The sequence below is a fragment of the Catharus ustulatus genome, chromosome 3 (genome assembly GCF_009819885.2).
Source record: "Catharus ustulatus isolate bCatUst1 chromosome 3, bCatUst1.pri.v2, whole genome shotgun sequence".
NCBI lineage: Eukaryota > Metazoa > Chordata > Aves > Passeriformes > Turdidae > Catharus > Catharus ustulatus.
Window position 1 is genome coordinate 79,137,340 of NC_046223.1, and position 18,351 is coordinate 79,155,690.

The 18,351-nt window shown below is 36.4% G+C and overlaps 1 protein-coding gene across 5 annotated transcripts in view; it reads left to right on the forward strand.

Moving 5' to 3' along the window:
* Positions 1 to 18,351, forward strand: part of EPHA7 (EPH receptor A7) — a 167,345-nt gene that overhangs the window by 8,313 nt on the left and 140,681 nt on the right. For all 5 annotated transcript variants that reach the window (XM_033054186.1, XM_033054187.1, XM_033054184.1 and 2 more), the window contains exon 3: positions 227 to 896. In XM_033054186.1, coding sequence (XP_032910077.1) covers positions 227 to 896 — 670 coding nt within the window. The remainder of the gene's footprint in view (positions 1 to 226; positions 897 to 18,351) is intronic.

Below are 18,351 nucleotides of genomic sequence, written 5' to 3' on the forward strand. Positions count from 1 at the left end.
TGGCAATGATTTTTGGAAGTTATATGTGGGAAAGACATGAAGGGAGAGAGAGCCTCTTCCTGCATTAACATATATTTTCTTCATTTATGTGCTCAACAGTATTTTTAACAATAACTTACTGTTAAAAAAAGGGAGACATGAGTTTTGTGAAGCCTTTAAAAATACTCAGTAGTTACATCTGGTGACAAACTTCTTGTTTAGTACTAACTGTTTGTTATCATTTTAGTGGGAAGAAATCAGTGGACTGGATGAAAACTACACTCCTATACGAACATACCAGGTATGCCAGGTGATGGAATCAAACCAAAACAACTGGCTTCGGACTAACTGGATTGCAAAAAGCAATGCACAAAGGATTTTTGTAGAACTGAAATTCACTCTGAGGGATTGTAACAGTCTTCCTGGAGTCCTGGGGACTTGTAAAGAAACTTTTAACTTGTATTATTATGAAACAGACTACGACACTGGCAGGAATATCCGAGAAAACCAATATGTAAAAATAGACACTATTGCAGCAGATGAAAGTTTTACCCAGGGTGATCTTGGGGAGAGAAAAATGAAACTTAACACAGAGGTGAGAGAAATTGGACCTTTGTCCAAAAAAGGATTCTATCTTGCGTTTCAGGACGTAGGGGCCTGCATTGCTTTGGTCTCTGTCAAAGTCTACTACAAGAAGTGCTGGTCCATCATTGAGAACTTAGCTATTTTTCCTGACACAGTGACTGGCTCAGAGTTTTCCTCTCTAGTTGAAGTGCGAGGAACTTGTGTCAGCAGTGCAGAGGAGGAGGCGGAGAACTCGCCGAAGATGCACTGTAGCGCGGAGGGAGAATGGTTAGTGCCTATTGGAAAATGTATCTGCAAAGCAGGATACCAGCAGAAAGGAGACACCTGTGAACGTAAGTAAACACACAACTTGTTGCAAATTGTAGCTCACATTCTACCAGATTTTTCTTTTCCATTTTTTCTTTTGTTCACTTCTTTTTTTAAGAGAAATGCATCATCAGTCTGCTTTTAAAGTTTTCAGATCCTCAGTCTGTGAAGTTCACACTGGTTAATCTAAATCAGTCAACCTGTCTGATTATGAAAATCAGTGGTTGCACAATGCACTTCTAAATTTAAAGAAAAAAAGTTGAAGTCATAAGAAGTATAAAGATAGGTTCAGGACTTACATTATGAACTGAATAATGTGTTTCTCATACCTTTTGGTAAGGCTGAGTAAGTCATACTTATCTCAGAACATTGTATTAATAATGTCAGGTATGAGTAGGTAAACAGTTTGTTCTTTCACATGGTCTCTGACAGAATTACAAGGAAACTAAAATGGATGTAGTAAGCAGAATGGGGTGTGGTTAGTAGTGGGAAGAATACACAAAAGATAAAAACTGAGCTAGAGATTTGTGTCAAGCATGTAAAAATTCTAAACACAAGACAGATATTTCAAACAAAGTATCGAATTTTCAGAATCAAGTATGATAGCCTTTCGATAATTTTTTTCACAAAATTAAACTTTTGGCTTGAAGTTGGATCATGGTGATTGTTTTAAAATACTAGCAGATCAGTCTACTGAGTTGTATTTCTTGATTCAAGACTAATTCAGTTTACCATGTTCTTAGAATTATCCTTAGCAATGATGTCACTGGGGCTACAGGCATAAGACATTTCTACTTACCATGAGAAAGAATATTTTATTGTCTTTATTTCCAGTAAGAGCAAGAGAATCTGGGGTTTGTTTGAAAACAGGTATTTTCATGTAAATTTAATACAAGGTTTATCATTTTTATCACAAGATAACACAAGGAGTTATATACTGCCATATTTTTATTGCAAGATAGGCAGACATTTGTTGATGAGAAATACTGTAAGTGAAAAAGTAGAAAAAAACCACATAAATCTATGGAGAAGAGAAATGTACGTAATATCGAAAACAAAGCTGTCAGCACTCACTGAGTCTGAGGTCCCTTGGTCTGATTAGGACTTCAAAAACTGTAGCGGATTTGGGACATCCTAAAGCAAAGTACATGAGTCTCTTTATTAATAGATTGTCCTCATGAAAAAACACAGTTCTGCTCTTGACGAGTTTTTATGAGGAAATTCAGTAGAAGGTGAAGTGAGTGGAATTGATCTGAGGCCTTTGTAGCTCCACACAAATCTTTCATTGTTCTGTTGGGAAGGGATGAAGTCTTAAATGCTACAGAGGGTGATCTCATTAGGAGTAATTGTAATGTGAAAAACTGCCCCAACAAAACCATTCAGTAGACTGTATTAGAGGTCTGTTAAAAATATTAAGTGCTGTATCCCATAGAAGTCTGTGTTGAGGTTTTAGAGTTTCTTTTTCTGAGTGACTGATTTTTTTCCTTTTTTTAGTTAACTTGCTCTTGATTGAAGACCTACTTATCATTGATGTAATTAATATACTAATTTTATTTGACTTTCAATAAGGGAGAGAAAACATCCAAGGAAAAAAACCCCAGTGTATGTTAGGAAGGGGGTGGGGTGCATGAGCTGAGTGAGCATGGCAGGGATGGATGAGAAGAAATTGATGTTTGGTGACTGGAATTCAAGTAACCTGTTTATTAAACAGGCTTCTTAATTTCTAACTGCGCTGATGTTGACAAAAGAATTAAATGATAACTTGTACTTGAGCCTGGTGGTGTGCTCATTTGCAAGAACACTTCCCATTTTTGGCTTGCTTCCAAAGCAATCGCTAGGAGAACACGCTACTCTGGAAGCAGTCCAGAGGATCATTTATGCTATTTTTCCTCTTTTCTTTCAGTGATCCTGTTAAGAGTTTCAAAACAAACTCTGGCCCCATATTGAGGCAAGCTAATGCGTTTGAGAGGGAAAAGGTGGTAGGCAGGCAGTCGTCGAGCGCGCGCCGAGTCGGCAGCTCCGAGTCAATCCGATCTGGGCGACTGTGGCACACGCTTGTAATTGCTGTCTGTGTGTCCTGTCTGGGCTCGAGGATGTTATTAAGTATGATCAACTATGTAGCGACCGATAATGCAGCTGGCACACTGATACTGCGTCTGGTTTTTGTGACAGATATTGAGAGAAACTTATCTGAACGTTGACACTAATGCAACTGGCTATCTGTTACTGTCAAGCTGTGTAACAGATCAAGTGGAAGCAAGTTGGTGTGTGCTTCCTTAACCCGGAGCTTTTATAGCCTTGTCTGAGGGCTCACTTCTGCAAATACTTTGTACCTGGCATGCTGTGTGACTTCTTTGGGACTACTCAGGGCAGAAAGTATTGAGCTCTGTCAGGATGGGCAGAAGTCTGTGATTCTTCTCTCGCACTTGCTGAAGCTCTGCTGAATTAACACAATAGGATGGTCTTTTAAAGATACAGAATAATACCTTATCTGGCTGTGTTGTAGCAAAGGTAGGAGTAGATGGCCACACTGTAGTTCCAAATAGCTCTTCAGCCTGTAACTCAGCCGGGATTTTCATTTGTGTTACTCTAGCTTGATTGGCTGTCTGTGATTGAATGATGTGTTCCTTTTGCATACACCTCCTCTCCTGTTTGTGAAATTTATTGAGTTCAGATACTAAAACAATTGAATTTTGATTTATACACAGCTCTGCACTGGATGCTTTTTTTTTTTTTTTTTAATGAATGTAAGTAACTTGTAGTGCTGGGAAGGATAAGGAAGAAAACAATCATGAGTGGTGAAACACATAATCTGGAAAATAAGGTCCCCTGTGTTCCCTCTTCGTTGCTTGATCTTTCAAACAGAGCTAATTTTTTTTTTTTTTTCCTTTTGGATATACACCGATTACTTCTCACTCTATGAGCGCCAAAGAATCCTTGCGACCTCAGTGGTCTAACACATACACAGGAGAGCCAATTTTCAGAGAGCTCACAAATGCAATTTAAAGCAAAATCTTAAAGCTTTGTGAAACAAAGATGAGAAAACTGTGTGAGCCTCTGAACTTTCAGTTGCAGATTGTTTTGCTTATGTTCAAGGAGACTATTTCCTCAGTGTTGATTTTAGTGTTGGTGTGTAGCGCTAGGCTTAGGTGTGGAAATTGTACAGTTTAAAGGATTATCTTGAAGGGTACCTAGCAGCAGTACCAGAAAGGTACTTGGACATATTTAGTTCTTTTAACACTATGTGCATCTGCTCTGGGAAAAAAAAAAGAAAAACAAACATCTAACCAAGCAAAAAAAAAAAAACCACCAACCCCTAACCACAAAACCCGATGGAATTCTCAGTAACTGTAGTGGACTCCCAATAGGTCTAACTTGGTCTTTTCTCACAGTGGAGTTCATTTGATATGGTATGCACATAAAGGAGTACACTGTGATCAGTGATTGATATTTTGAAGGTGAAAATAATTATATGAGAGTTTCTAGTATAATGTATTTTCCATCTGTTTCATGTTAGTTGGGGATGGACAGAGAGAGAATTAAATTTATTCAATCAGAGCAGTAGAGTGATATTTCAAAAGGTAGGAAGCTTCTCTTAGTATTACTGAACTGAGAAATTACATAGATCACTGGGCACCAAGTCCAAAATTTCAAATTCCTAGGGAAAGCCAAATGGGTGCTTTTTACTGTTAAACACATTATAATATTGTATGCATTAACAATTGTTTTATTGACCTCCAAGTGAGGATGGAATTATAGCTATTTGCACATTTTATCTTGGTGAGGTAAAAAGGGGAGCTAAAGGCTTTTCTTTCCAGACTTTGTTGTGCTATACAGTGTGCCAAAGAGCAAGCCGCATCTGTTCCTTCTCTTTTTTCTTCTTGGGACAAACTTTTTATCTCTTCACGTTGTGAGATAGATACTACTTGATACCAGATCCAGAAAATTAATTTCCCTTATGTGCAGCATATTCATGGCAAAGTATGTGTGGTTGAGGTTTTTTTGTTTATTTGTTTTCTTTCTTGTGTGTTTTGTTTTTTAATGTTACTCCATTTAGGAACTGATGTGCCACACATTTATTAATAGAAGACAATGAATTAAGATGGGAATGTGAATAAGTTGTCATTAAACCAAATATTATTCTGCTTCCCAAAAGCCCAAGTTTCGCTTATTGTGAATTGGGTGTAGAGTTCAGCTCAGGGAGTGTGTCACAGAAGCTGTGGGTGACTTGTGACTTGAGTAACCTATGTTGACATTCTTGCATTTTCAACTTGAAAATTTTTTGCTTTGTGGAGTTGGGGAAAATGGTAGAAAACATTTCAATGGCATTTATATCATCAAGACTTTAAATGTTGCCTTTTTTGAAGAAGAGTTACCTTTCTTCCATTTGCTTCCAAAATTACTCTAGGGGAGAGAATGTAATTAGTTTCAGCTAATTGAACCTGAGCAGAGAATGAAGGTATCTCTGTGTCACTGAGTCTTGTCATTTTCTCAGAAGCCCATAGAAGTTCAACAGCAGAGCATTCATCTCCTTCTCTTTTTATTCCCTAACACATTAAATAACTTTTCTGTTCTTTTTTAAAGAAAGGTCAGTGGGAACTGAATATGAAGTATTTGATTAAAAAAAAAAAAAAAAAAAAAGGTTTAAAAGGGAGGTATCTTTGCAAAGGTTCCTAGCGGGTTTCAGGAAAATAAGCTAGACACTTTAAAGTGAAAGTAAGACCTTCCAGCTAGATGGTCAAGAAGTACTGATATTGCTTCTACCATGAAATGGAAAGCTTTGATTTCTGCTTTAAGCCCCCTTTGGAATTTATACAAAGTTGAATGTTTTGGCTCTCATTCACCCCGTAGTCTTCTGACTTCCCTTCTTGTTGGGGAGGTGTCATAGAAAGATATATTTTCTTTCTAGATCTTCCTTTCAAAACAGTCTAGTGTTCATAAAGAGGATGATTTTTACAAATTTATTTATCTCTTTAAGTGATTTGGATTTATTTGACCTACTTTGTTCATGTTCTTCAGCTCTCTGGATGTGAAAGCACAAAGAATAGAGAGGGAAAGGAGCTATGTCCACTGTTAAACATGACCTCTGAAAGTGGTTTCCAAATGAAGTAACACAAAATGGCTGGTGGTCTCAGTGATCAGGGCTGAAACAAACTGATGCCTTCATGCTTCACAAAGTCTGTTTCAGGTCTCTTCTGTGTTGTCTTTGGAAACAGTTGATTTTTTGTAGTGTTGCTTTGCCTGAAGTATCTGAATTAGTTTGGTAAGTATGATTATGGGCTGTCACAGTTTTGGTGATACTGCATCCTCTCCCAAATATGACATAAAGATATGAGAGAAGTAAAATGATGAGAAGTCAAAGTGGTAAGTAATGAAGGCAGTCAAAACCATCTAGTTTTCATTGATAATACCATCAGAGTGATCCCTAAAATGAAAACTGCAGAGCTACTGACAGATTTAATTCCCAATAAACTAATAGTTTTGCTCCAGAAGATCTGAAAGAGGTGAAATTGCACATGCAAATGGGCAATCAGGAGCTCAGATCCTAGAAGTGGGGTTTTTGGATAATATCCCTCTCCAGCCTCTCTTCTCCCCTGCCCTCCGACATGCTCCTCTTCCCAGCTTTTGCTCTCTCCAGGATTTAATTTTAGTTTTGCATTTTACTTGAGGTGTGATGAATACCAGTTTCTTAAACTAAATTTGCTGCATGGTTGTTGTTGATTGTTGTTTGGCTTTGTTTTTTGGGTCAGATCCACTGCTGTGCACAGCTTTTGAAATGAAAACAAAACCAGCAATGAAGTTGAAGAGAATTTTAGTAATATCTCCTTTAGTTGCAGGAGAAGCACTAAAACTGTCTGTTTTACGGGTCTGGGATGCCACTACTGAATTAGCTACGGTTGCTCAACAGCTGGGCCATTAACTCCATAGCCATAAAGTCTCTCTGCTGTTTGTTCTAAGTGAAGCTTTAGTTGGTATTTAGAAATGGAATCTCATCCTGTCAAGTCTGTTGCCCAAACCAGCGAGTTTTGCTTCTGAAAAAACTTTCCGGCCCAGAAATCTTTTGTGAAGGGTGCAATAGGTGTCTAATGGCTTTGCTATCAGTTTCTAAGTTTGTTATGTTTCTAAGTATAAAAAAGTTTTCCTACATGAAAAAGAAGATGCTTACTTGGAAATTGTGAGAGGATTTTTTGGTTTGTTTGTTTTGGTCTGGTTTTTGTTTTTGTCTAGGGTTTCTGTTAACCTCTCAGAATAAGGCCATTAAAAATAAATTTAAGTAGTCTTTCATTTCTGTGTACAAATGGAAGAAGTTACATATAATCCTCATAAGGAGTATGATAAATGTATATGCATTCTGTTAAATATGACTGTTAGCTTTTTAAGAAAAAGCAAAACAAAACCCATCCAGAAAACAAGGTTTCACGAACTGAAAAAGAATTAGTAGGTTACAGAGAAACTGAAAGTAGGGATCAATTATTGGACAAACCAATCACAGAAAAGAGAAGAACATTTAATAACTATTCGCCTAATCTACTTAATATATCTGTAAAATGTCTATTGTCTCTATGGTGAAAGGCTGTTGAAAGTTGTTCAAGAAAGCTGCAGTTCAAAGCATAAATTATTCTCTGAAAAGAAGAAACCTTAAGTAAAGGACTGAATTAGAGTTTTTATTTAAGAAGTGAGACAACCATATGGTGAGATCTGTGTAATACTGAAACTGAAAAAAAAAAAGGAAATTATGTGGGCAAAATGTTTGGTTAACTAGATTAGCTTCTGAATTTTGATGCATCCCAAACTTCCTCTGTTATTGTGAAAATATTTGTTCCTCAACAACAGTTCCTATATATTAAGCAGTATTAAATCCTCAAGAACATCTTTCTGTTTTCATTTGGGAAACTGAGGAGACAGTTTTAGTGTAGATTTTCAACTAATATATTGCTTATCATTACTTGAACTATGGAGCAAAAATTAATTTTTTGCTTCTTGACTTCTCAGCTGGTTTGCCCTATACTATGCAAGCTCTATCTGCAATGCTAATTTAGTTATTAAAAACAATAAGCTGTACACAGTTTATTGTGGATTAACACTTTTTAGATTTAAAACAAATAAAACAAGTTCAAATTAATATCTGCGAAGTCAAAATGGATCTTTTGAAGCTTTTTAATAAGTTACATAAGTTATATGCATTTAACTTAATTGTGTTGTTTTTTCCCTCTCCTAGAGGTACAATAAATATTACTTTTTAAAAAACTTAAGGCTGGAACCAAATTGAGTGTGAAACAGTTTGTAGGAGTTTCCTTCAAAGAATTAGAAAAGTATATTCAGGGAACTTATTAAAACACAAGCACTTGACAGGAAAAATATGTAGATGATTTCTACTCTAATCCTTCACAGAGTGTTGTGGCGTCCAAGAGAACAAAAAAAAGGGCAGGTGCATGATTTAAGTCAGCATTATCTGTCTTTAATTTCATAAAAAGAAACACCTTTTTTACAGAATGGTGTGTCTAATTTCTTCTATAATGTTGCATTATTGTGAAAACAGCAACAGTAGCAAATGTATTTAAGACATTTTAATGAACACACTTCTTACTTAAAGAAGCTTTTATTCCTGTGCACTTCCTAATCTTTGTGCTGCTGCTGTCTGTCACAGCAAGTTCTCTTGTCCATATTGATGAAAAATCTATGTTATATGTGAAAGGGAATAGTGTCCAGTTAATAGTTCAGGGCAGAAACCGTGGTAATCTTGTGTTTCATTTCTTGCACTCAGACACATCAGCAATGTGTGCCTGGTGGAATTTTTTGTGCATTTTTTTGTATACATTTTTTGTGTACTCTTCCATCAATTACTGTTTCTGACTTCACAGTCTCCCTAATAAACACAACACACCAGCAAAAAGGAGAGTGTCTGTTCAGTATGTAACACTTTTTTCCTTCTTTTTTTCTTCATTAAGAAGAGATTTTCCATTTAGAAAAATATATATCTTTGTATATATGTGCTCTTTGGAAATTTCTGGTTAATATCAAGCTAATTTATAAGTCTAAATTAGAGTAGCAAAGGCAACCAAGTGCAAAACTTGCATGCAATAAGAATTGGGCTCAAATATTGTATTTCTTGAGTTCAGATCCTGTCAGTGCATGTACCTGTACATTTTTATTTAGCTGGGTGGCCCTGCTTCTTTTTTTAAGGAGGATAAAGTTCCTCATATCTCTAACTAACATCAGGGCTTTTTACCCAGGATAATTTGATACTTTAACCTCTTAATTTTTATGATTTGGATTCGTTACATATGTCTCTTGGCAAAACGTAGCTTTCCTGTAATAATAGTGTTGAGCATTTTTCCAATAAAGGTCTAATTAACTCCAGTTGTTAATATCATCTGATATCAGTGCATACCTCAAATGTGTGTGATTGATGGGAAAAAAAAGGAAGTACATGATTGAGAAACATAATTACTGATAATATTTTGCAGTGTATTTAGTACACATAAATGCAACAGTTATTTCTTGTAGTTGTGAAATACACTAAGGTTTTAGAGAGGCTGGAATAAGTCTACAGCAGGCTGGCTGCTGATTTTTTTTTCTTTAATGAAAGAACTTCTGATACTGTGTATTACCATAAATAAACATGCTGAGAAAGTGTAAAAATGAGGTTTATACTTTTCACTAAACAAGTTATAAGTATTTTAAGGAAGTAATGCCTAATGCAGGAAACTATCTGTGGAACTGTAGGCTGGGGCACCACCCCCGGAACTTAATGGCAAGAATCTCATTAACTTAATGACGGTAACATCATGTATTGGTGTTTTCCTGCTGAGGAAAGTGCTAAAGTTTTAGGTAAGTGTAAGCGTATACATAAATTTGAAACCTCTATGTTGATGAAATATATTTAAATGCATGCTTTATTAGAATTTTCAGAATTTTAATATTGTGCTGCTATAGGCGTATACAGAGAAATGAACATAAACAGGACCCTAAAATTCCACACATTTTCCACAGGTGAGATGTATGATCTCTAGCATAATTATTTGCTATAACATCTTATTATTCTTTCCCTGCATGTAGTGAATATGATATACCATGCAGTGTAGATGACTGGTGTTCATTTTATAGTGGATGTAACACAATGGATTAAACTCATGTGGAGGAGTCAAGTGATATTCGGAAGTCTTCTGGCAGGTGACTAATGTGGTGGCCTCATGTAACCATATGCTGCTGTACATTCCCTTTCTTGGTCTCACTAGATGTGTCCTCATAATGTGACTAAACTAAAAGTGTCCCCTGAGAGTTGCTAGAGCTAATTTTTCTCAAATGACCATACATACGCTTTATTTTCAATCTTGTAACAGTGTATATGTGCATATTTTCCTATGGAAGTCTAAACCCATATATAGGAGAGGGCAGAATGTTCTTCATATACTTGTGGTGGACCATCAAAACAAAACTCAGGATTTTAATGGAGCTTGTGTTAATGACTTGATCCATTTGACCTGAAAAGTTGGGATGGCATGGGGCCTCCAACCTTCCAAATCGCTCAGTTTCTCAGTTTATGAGTTAATGTTAATTTGTGGGTAGTAAATAGTATTTGTTTAACTTCCTGAGTGTACTGTCTTTTGTTATATATATATTTTATTTTATTTTAATTTTTTAATTTTAACACCAAACTTTATATGAGTAGATTTTGAGAAGAAGTGAGACATTTAATGAAAGTGTATGTGGTGCCTATTTGAATCAATCAGTTTGTATCCACAGGGGGATATAGTTGGTGTTGAGAAACTCGTTAAATATCTAATATAAAATATTGGAACCCTTGCTTTGCTACCATGAAAATTCTTAAAGAATGTTGGAAATTGAAGCTTTAAAAGTAAAGTTTATTGCATTTCTAAAAGTTGGGCAGTTTGTGTGCCAAACAGCTCAGCTCTGTTAATGCTGGAACAAATTGCATGTTCAAAAATTTGTCTGTGGGACATGGTCTGAGTGGGCAATATGTCTGTGATCACTGGTCATATTTACATGATCTCATTTAACTCATGTTACCCAGGCTTAGGTCAATTATTTTTCTTGCTGAGGAGAATTTGAACTTGGATCTCTTGCTTCGAATAGGGCCGGTCTCTTAACCAACGTGCAGTCACTGTTAGAAGATTTTATTAGCTACTGCTGAAACTTGTTCTTCCCATAGTGTAGCAGTTAGAACCATTCATAGGGAGTGACAGATTCCAATCCCTTGTGAGGTTATGAGCTTTCTTTTTAATATAAATATATTTATTTATATGGATGTATATAATATATAAAACACACAGACATGCATATAAAATAGAAACCATTTAATCTTGACTGTTTCAGTTCTAGTGTTTCCAAATGTTGACGTAATGTTGCTTTCATTAATTATTTGCAGTGTGTATATATGTATGTATTTGTTAGGTGAATGGTAGAACTGGAGAAGCAGTTCTACTGATTTCTTATTGCTTATAAGAATGATGTGTTTGTATGTCAAAGCAAATGGAGATGTAATGATCTTTTCTCTTGTTTCTGTTAGAATGTATAGTGTTGTTTGAAGTCTTAAAACATCAAGTAAGAACATGCAAAACTAGAAAGAAAAAGATTGTATGGAACAGATTTTGTTTTTTAAAGATAGTATTTGGTATTTTGTTTTTAATTGCTACATAGAGATAGGTTTGGGATATGACTGGAATAGTTACTAAGAGAGGATATTCTTACTTGATTTTATTGTCTTGGATCAGGCCCATGACACAGCCTCTTACCTGAAATCAGACATTGAATCCTGGATATTTGATTTCTCATGTTTCAAAATGTCAACATAATTTTTCTTGATCAATTTATTTGCACAGTAAAGAAATTAGTTTTTGTTCAGTTTAGTGAAAAGTTTTGTTCTGTATCAGTAGCTCTTCAGGAAAAAATAACATTCATTACATTATTTACTGAGTATATTATATTTGTGACATTGTTCTGTGCTGATTGTGCAAGGACACATTTGTCTGTTATACAGATAAATGGACAGCTTTCAAAGTGTGATCAGTTTTATTGGCAGTAAATAGAAAAAAAGAGTAGTGATAAAGTGCTTCCAAATGATAACTAAAGGAAATGGACATTGTTTTAACTGTTATCAAATCCCAAGGCTCCACACTGTCACCTAATTATCTCACCTATGGACGTCTCAGCTGGATTTCATCTGCAGCCTGATGCTGGGAAGTGTGAAAGTATCATGTGCTTAAAATCATAAGCAGGGTTGCAAATCATGTCCCCCTGTGCAGATGGAATAGAATTTTCTATCTGTGATCTCTGACTGTCTCTTCTCTTTACTTAACACTTATAATTAGTTGCATATCATTTAATTTTCTGATTAAAAGGCACAATTCTTTGTATTTATGATGCCCATGCTTGTCTGTCTGCTCTTGTTTGTCAGTTAAAATAAGTCTCTACTTGTCCTATTATTGCAAAAGTCTTGTCAGTGGAATTGCTAGTGAATAATGCTGGTAAACAAGGGAGAGAAAGAACATCTTTCTAAAACAGTTTTTCTTTTCCCTGGGCAAATGTGACATAGGAGGAGACAATGACATACCTACTTTTGATCTTTTATCTTAAAGATTTTCTGTCATATTTAGAGCTACAGTCATTGTATTGTGTATTATTGTTGTAAAAAATCATGTATCCAAGAAGATAAGATTCAAAATTCCATGACAAGTAGAGATGAATGGTTTTTAGAAAATAAAGCACAGACTGATAGCACAAATGATGTGCAGTATCTGAGTAAGGGATTTATTTCTCTCCTTAATGCAAGGACTAAATGAAAATGCAGTAACTGTTCTCACAAAACAAACCCCACTTTTATAATTCCACCATTTAAAGACATTTTGTGTGTTTAAGCAGTGACAAGGGTATTCATTGTTAATTAACATTCAGGAGATAACTGACTGTCAGTTGCCAGTCAGAGTGGAGCTTGGAAGAATGTTGACATTGATTGATGGACATGTTCTGGGACTATGCACAAACAACCTGCTCAGGTCATCTGAATACATAGAAACATTAGGATCAGCTCCCCATACACAAAAAGCTCGGGCTGTCCTTCTTTCTGAAGGGAAGATATCCTTCCAGCTATCCTAGACTCACTTGATTTGTAACTTAAGCCTTCACGTTCCTGCACTGTGGTCACCAGATAAGAAAAGTTCAGTTTAGTGTGGTAAACATGGATAACGTGTCACTGTTCTGTTTCTAGCTATTTGTGATTGAGGTGCTTAATCATTCAGCAATATTTTTTATGCTGATTTTTGGAGTGCTGTGTGTACTTACCTAATGGATATATACTAATGCAGTTTTTTCTTTAGGCAGAAGAAAATCCACAAGCCCTAATTTTTACTACTTTGAAATAGACAGATAAAGAGGTCTTTCAATCTTGTCATCTCTATGGTCTCTTCAGAAGGGAGTCTTACATACCTGTGGTGATAACAGTTGCGTGTGTCTCCTGGAATTAGTAGTGTATTTAGATTCAGTGGAATGAAAACACCCTTATGGCTCCCTCACACCTCCTTTTGAAGGAGGATATAAGCAAGCTCTTAGTGTGTCACATACCACTTCCACTTAACCCTCGACTGAGTGGTCTGTGTGCTGTGGGAAGAGTGTCTGAACTCCTCCTGCTTTTTGTGGTGGGCACCTGCTCATACAATGGTGGCAGTGCTTTAGCTAAAGAAACAGAGCGTGGTGGTTTGTGGGCTGTAGAGACTTTCAGGGAGATGACACTTTCATTTGTAAGTGTACAGCCTGGTCATCAACATGTGACAAGCACTTTCTTCACAGATACTTATTTCTAATCATTTTTCTCAATTTAAATTTTTTGAATATGCTTCCAAGTATATAATGGTTGACTTGGATTTATTAATGAAGACAGAGGGCTACTCATTAAGGTGATTGTAAAGAAGAGCATATGACTGGAGCTCTTTTCCTGTGATTATCCATAGGGGTAAAACTCTATTACATGACTCTGTAGGTTAAAATTTGGATCTGTTTTGTCTTAAAAATCTCCATAGCTTTCAGCTTTGGGAGACATTGCAGTTCCACCCACTCCAGATGGAAGAAGCGTGCTGCTGGGAATCCCTTGCCAATCTCTGTCCCTGATAACAGTTTCTGAACCATATTGAGGAAATCTGTTGAGAGCTGTTATAATTTCATACTTGTGTGCCAGTTTTCTCTTTCCCTGTTTCTTCCAAGTACCTGCTACTGGGGTTCCTTAATGCTTCTTTGGGGCTGGCAGGGTATTCCTGGAACAAGGCAGAGCTCCCTGCTTTTACCCATTAGAAAAGGGCACCACAAACGTTTCTGTTGCAAAACTGCTTATTTTCCCTTGGGTAAAATCTTGCTTGCTTTATTCATAAAAAAAAAAAAAAAAAAATAATGAGTCCCTTGGGACTGCTTGTGAAAGTAAGAAAAACAGGAATTGGCCCCATGTCATAACCATCTGTTATTAACACAAAGAGCAAGGGCCCAGTCTTGCAGTCCTTGCTAAAAGCAGTTTGTTTAATAGGAATTACTACAAATATGAAAAATGTGTGTTTTCCTCATTACTGTGACAATATTCCCTTCCAGTAGTGGAAAAAAAAGTCATCATGAATCTTGTTGTACAATCACACAATTGCATTATGTTATATTGCAGTAGGCTGTATGCAATAAACATCTCATTCCAAGAAATATATATATTGCAGTATTTTCAAAAATCACTTCAGCTACTTTCACGCATATTTTTTTCATAGTGCATCTTTTTGTTTTATGGCTGAATTATGGCTGGGTTTTCTTTTATACTGTTTTTATGACTGAGGCAAACCTCTTTTTTTTTTATTATTGTTTTATTTTTATAGCCACTAGTTTGAAAATGGTGCCATTTTTCCCTCTCCTCCAGCAGAAAATGTTTGACTTTTTAGTTGATGACTCCCCTGCCCCAGACACACACACTCTCTGATCCTCTCCCTCAATTATAACTACAGGTGTTACTGGAGATCTGATATAATTTGATCCACCTTGCCATGCCACGTTCGGGCAGAGAGGTGGTTTTGCTGGCTGCTACTTCCATTCACCTGTAGGATGAACTGCTAGCTTAGATTGTATTTTTTTCCCCAAACTTTGTGACCTCTCCTGTATTATTTATTTTGACCTTCATATTTGAGAGAATTATTCCATACTATTTAATACAAACCCCATATCTCTGTAAAAAGGATCAGTTTGATGTCTTCCTGCCCACTTGTTTTTCCATCAGTTTGTCACTAGTTCCAAGAGTTGTGCCAGTCCCTGCAAGGTAACTTAAGCCATGAGTGTTAATAGGGGCATTTAATCCGTGCTCCTTCACTTTTGGCTGTAAATCTGTTAGGCAGAACATGGGTTGCTGTAATCCTGTTGATTGCACCTCAGTGGCAGGCCAGTCCCCTGGCAGGCTTCAGTGCCTTTAAGGGTGGCTTTGAACAATCGGTCTGGCACAGAACACATGCAACACAGCCCAGAATCTGGGAAAATATATAAATTATGATAGGAGGCTGTGTGTTTCCATGGTGTATGCAGAAAGACAGGAATTGCTGTATTGGAGGATCAAACAAGTGCCTTGTCAAATCCATTACTCTTTTGCCAGCAAATGTCCAGTAGCAGATGTTTGGGGGGAAAAAAAAAATAAAAAAATGAAGGAACATCAGTTTTGCTTTTCTTCAACCTGAAAGCATTCTCTACAGCTCTGTTATATCCTTTATATCCTATATACAGCTCTTTATATCCTTTCTCCAGTCATTTTATCATTCAAATGTTAGAATAATTGTTTTCAATTAATGTAATAGATATGTTCCATATAAGCTCATAGTGTACTTTTGTGATTTTTCTTAAGTTTGTACCGTCAGATTTAAATAGACTGGAAATTCTACAGATGTTTGCAATATTAACTATTCAAGCCTTTAAATTTATACTTTGAACTTGACTGAAAAGGCCCTTGAGAATCTGATGTAGAAGCATACACAGTAACAACACTAAATTGTTTTCTCTGCATTTAGAGATGTAGATTTTTAACAGTTTGATTGGGAAAACTAAATTCATAATTTGTAAATGATGTGTAGGACAAATACAGTATAATTTTATTACAGGAACATTATGGCAGCTTCTTTTTCTGTATTTATAGACACTTTGAGACCTTGAAGGGTTAACCCCCCCTCCCCAGGCAAGCAGGGTATCACTTTCCTTAAAATGCCATTGGGAAACCGAGATAAATGGTGAAGCATTTTCTGTGTTGACATGATGTTCGCCTGTCCGATTGCATCCTTCCCAACAGACAGCAGAGAAGCAATTACAAAAAAAGACATCTGTGCCAAGGTTTGGCTAGCCAGGGAGGGCAAGCTCTTGTGTTTAAGAGGTAGAGAATCCAATCGATGAAAATGTCTGGGCCTGTTAGCGCCAATAAAGCTGAAGGCCACTGGGAAGCTCAGAGAGGGTCTTTTGTTGCAGAGATAGAAAAGAGGCCGAAGCTGTGACACTTGGGGAGGAATAGGGTCAGTCAGTACGATCATCCATCTTCCTCAATGGCAGCTTTCTGTCAGTTTTTAACCCTGCTCAGCAGAGGATCTAAACCCCTATTGTTGGCACCAGCCAATTCTCAGCCAAGTGTAAATGAAGTTAATATTCACTGACCTTATGCATAGCCAATGAAGGCCCTTGATGTCATCCTGGAAATAATGTTATCTGACACTTCAAAAAGCAGATGTTGGCAGGTTGTTTGTGGTTTTTTGCTGAGCCAGTACGCAAAGACGCATTGTTTAGGCACCTCGCATTTGAACTGATTTCCATAATAACCACAAATAGGCCTTTCTGACCTTAAATTGACATAGTTATGGTTTTAGTTTGCATATCATTATATGCTGCTCACAAAGCCTGGCTAACCTGCACTAAGTGGTCAGGCAGAAGTAGCTTGGTTCACTTGGATAAGAAATATATGGGTCACTGAGCAAAATTTATTTATGCTGATAAAACAGTGAGTAATTAAAATAGTTTAAATAGTTCAAAGCAGACATTTTTAGAGCAAAATAAAGAATAGTGTTTTATTTTGCAACATACTTCCATGAAAGGAAATATGTAACAGAAGTAAAAAAAAAAAAAAAAAAAAGATACCACTCTCAGAGGTACAGACAACTTTTATTTTGAACGGCCTATTGCAAGCAACCTTTAATGTCTTCCTTTGTCTCCAGTAATATTCTGTCATGGTGAAACATGATTATTCTAATGTTTTAATTACAGAAAGTTAAATAATTCTTATAGGTTCCACTCTGCCAGAAATTTGTCGAAGGCAGCAGCATACTGATGATATCTGTGTATCTGTAGAGTGCATTTCATCTGAACAGATCCCCAAGCCTTCTGCAGACTTCTAGAAACAGAACACATCCCCGCTCCTCTTGTCTAAAAGCCAGTGTCAAACATATGTTGCAACTCTAGGGTGAAGCATTGTGGTTCTTTTTAAAGCACAGTGCTGTTTCTCAGCAGTCTGTAGTTCTGATTCGAGGAAAGTTAAAAACATGTACCACACATGGGAGGTGAAAAGTATTTGATTTGGTTTATTTTTCTTGTAAATTATCTATAATTCTGGCTCGTGTGTGCTTATCTTATGCAAGATGAGCATAATAACATGCAGTAATAAAGTGCAGATGTAGAATGAGTAGTCATTAATAAAAAATTTCAACTGTATCAACCAGTGAACTTCACACAACCATGTTTTTCCCCCTATGTGTACAAAATGCAGCAGCAGGTAACAGAAATCTAGAAAATTCTCTATTATGCCATGATATTAGTGTTAAAAATATGTTTGAATGATGATTGTAGTATAGTTAGCACCTTTCAGGCTGTGATGCAGTCCTGTCCTTTAGAAATAGAACTAAAAGTAGATTTGTTTTTTTGGTTTTTTTTGTCAAAGAATGAGTTAATACTTGAACTGAGAAAGCCTGATAATCACAGTGGCTCGGGAGGCAATTATCTGACAAGCTGGCAAAGATGAGAAATACCAGAAAAGATCTGCATCTAATTGAAATCACTCAAACCTGATCTTAAGATAAACAGTCCTAGTATTTTTGGAAACTGTGTTATTGATTGTGTTCTTCCCATCAGTTATGTTTGTTTGTACCTGTTAGAGAAGTGAACATGTTTCCTGTAGTAACAGATTTCCTTAGAAACTCATCAGCTAGAGATTTCTCGCTGTCTTTGCTCAGTAGTAACTCAGTTCTTGGATGAAATTTTAAGGAATTGCTGATTGATTTTGTTTGAAGAACAGCATTGTATTTCATTAGCTTCTGGTTATTTGTGTGCTGTCTGTGACATATGATGGCTCAGTCATATAGCTCAGATGATTAAAAGGCTAATTTTAGTTTAGTGCTGATTTTAATAGGGTATCTGATAGGACTAATTTGTCCAAATAGATTAGCTCTGATCCCCTCTCCCTGCCTGCCCCAATCCTATATTCAG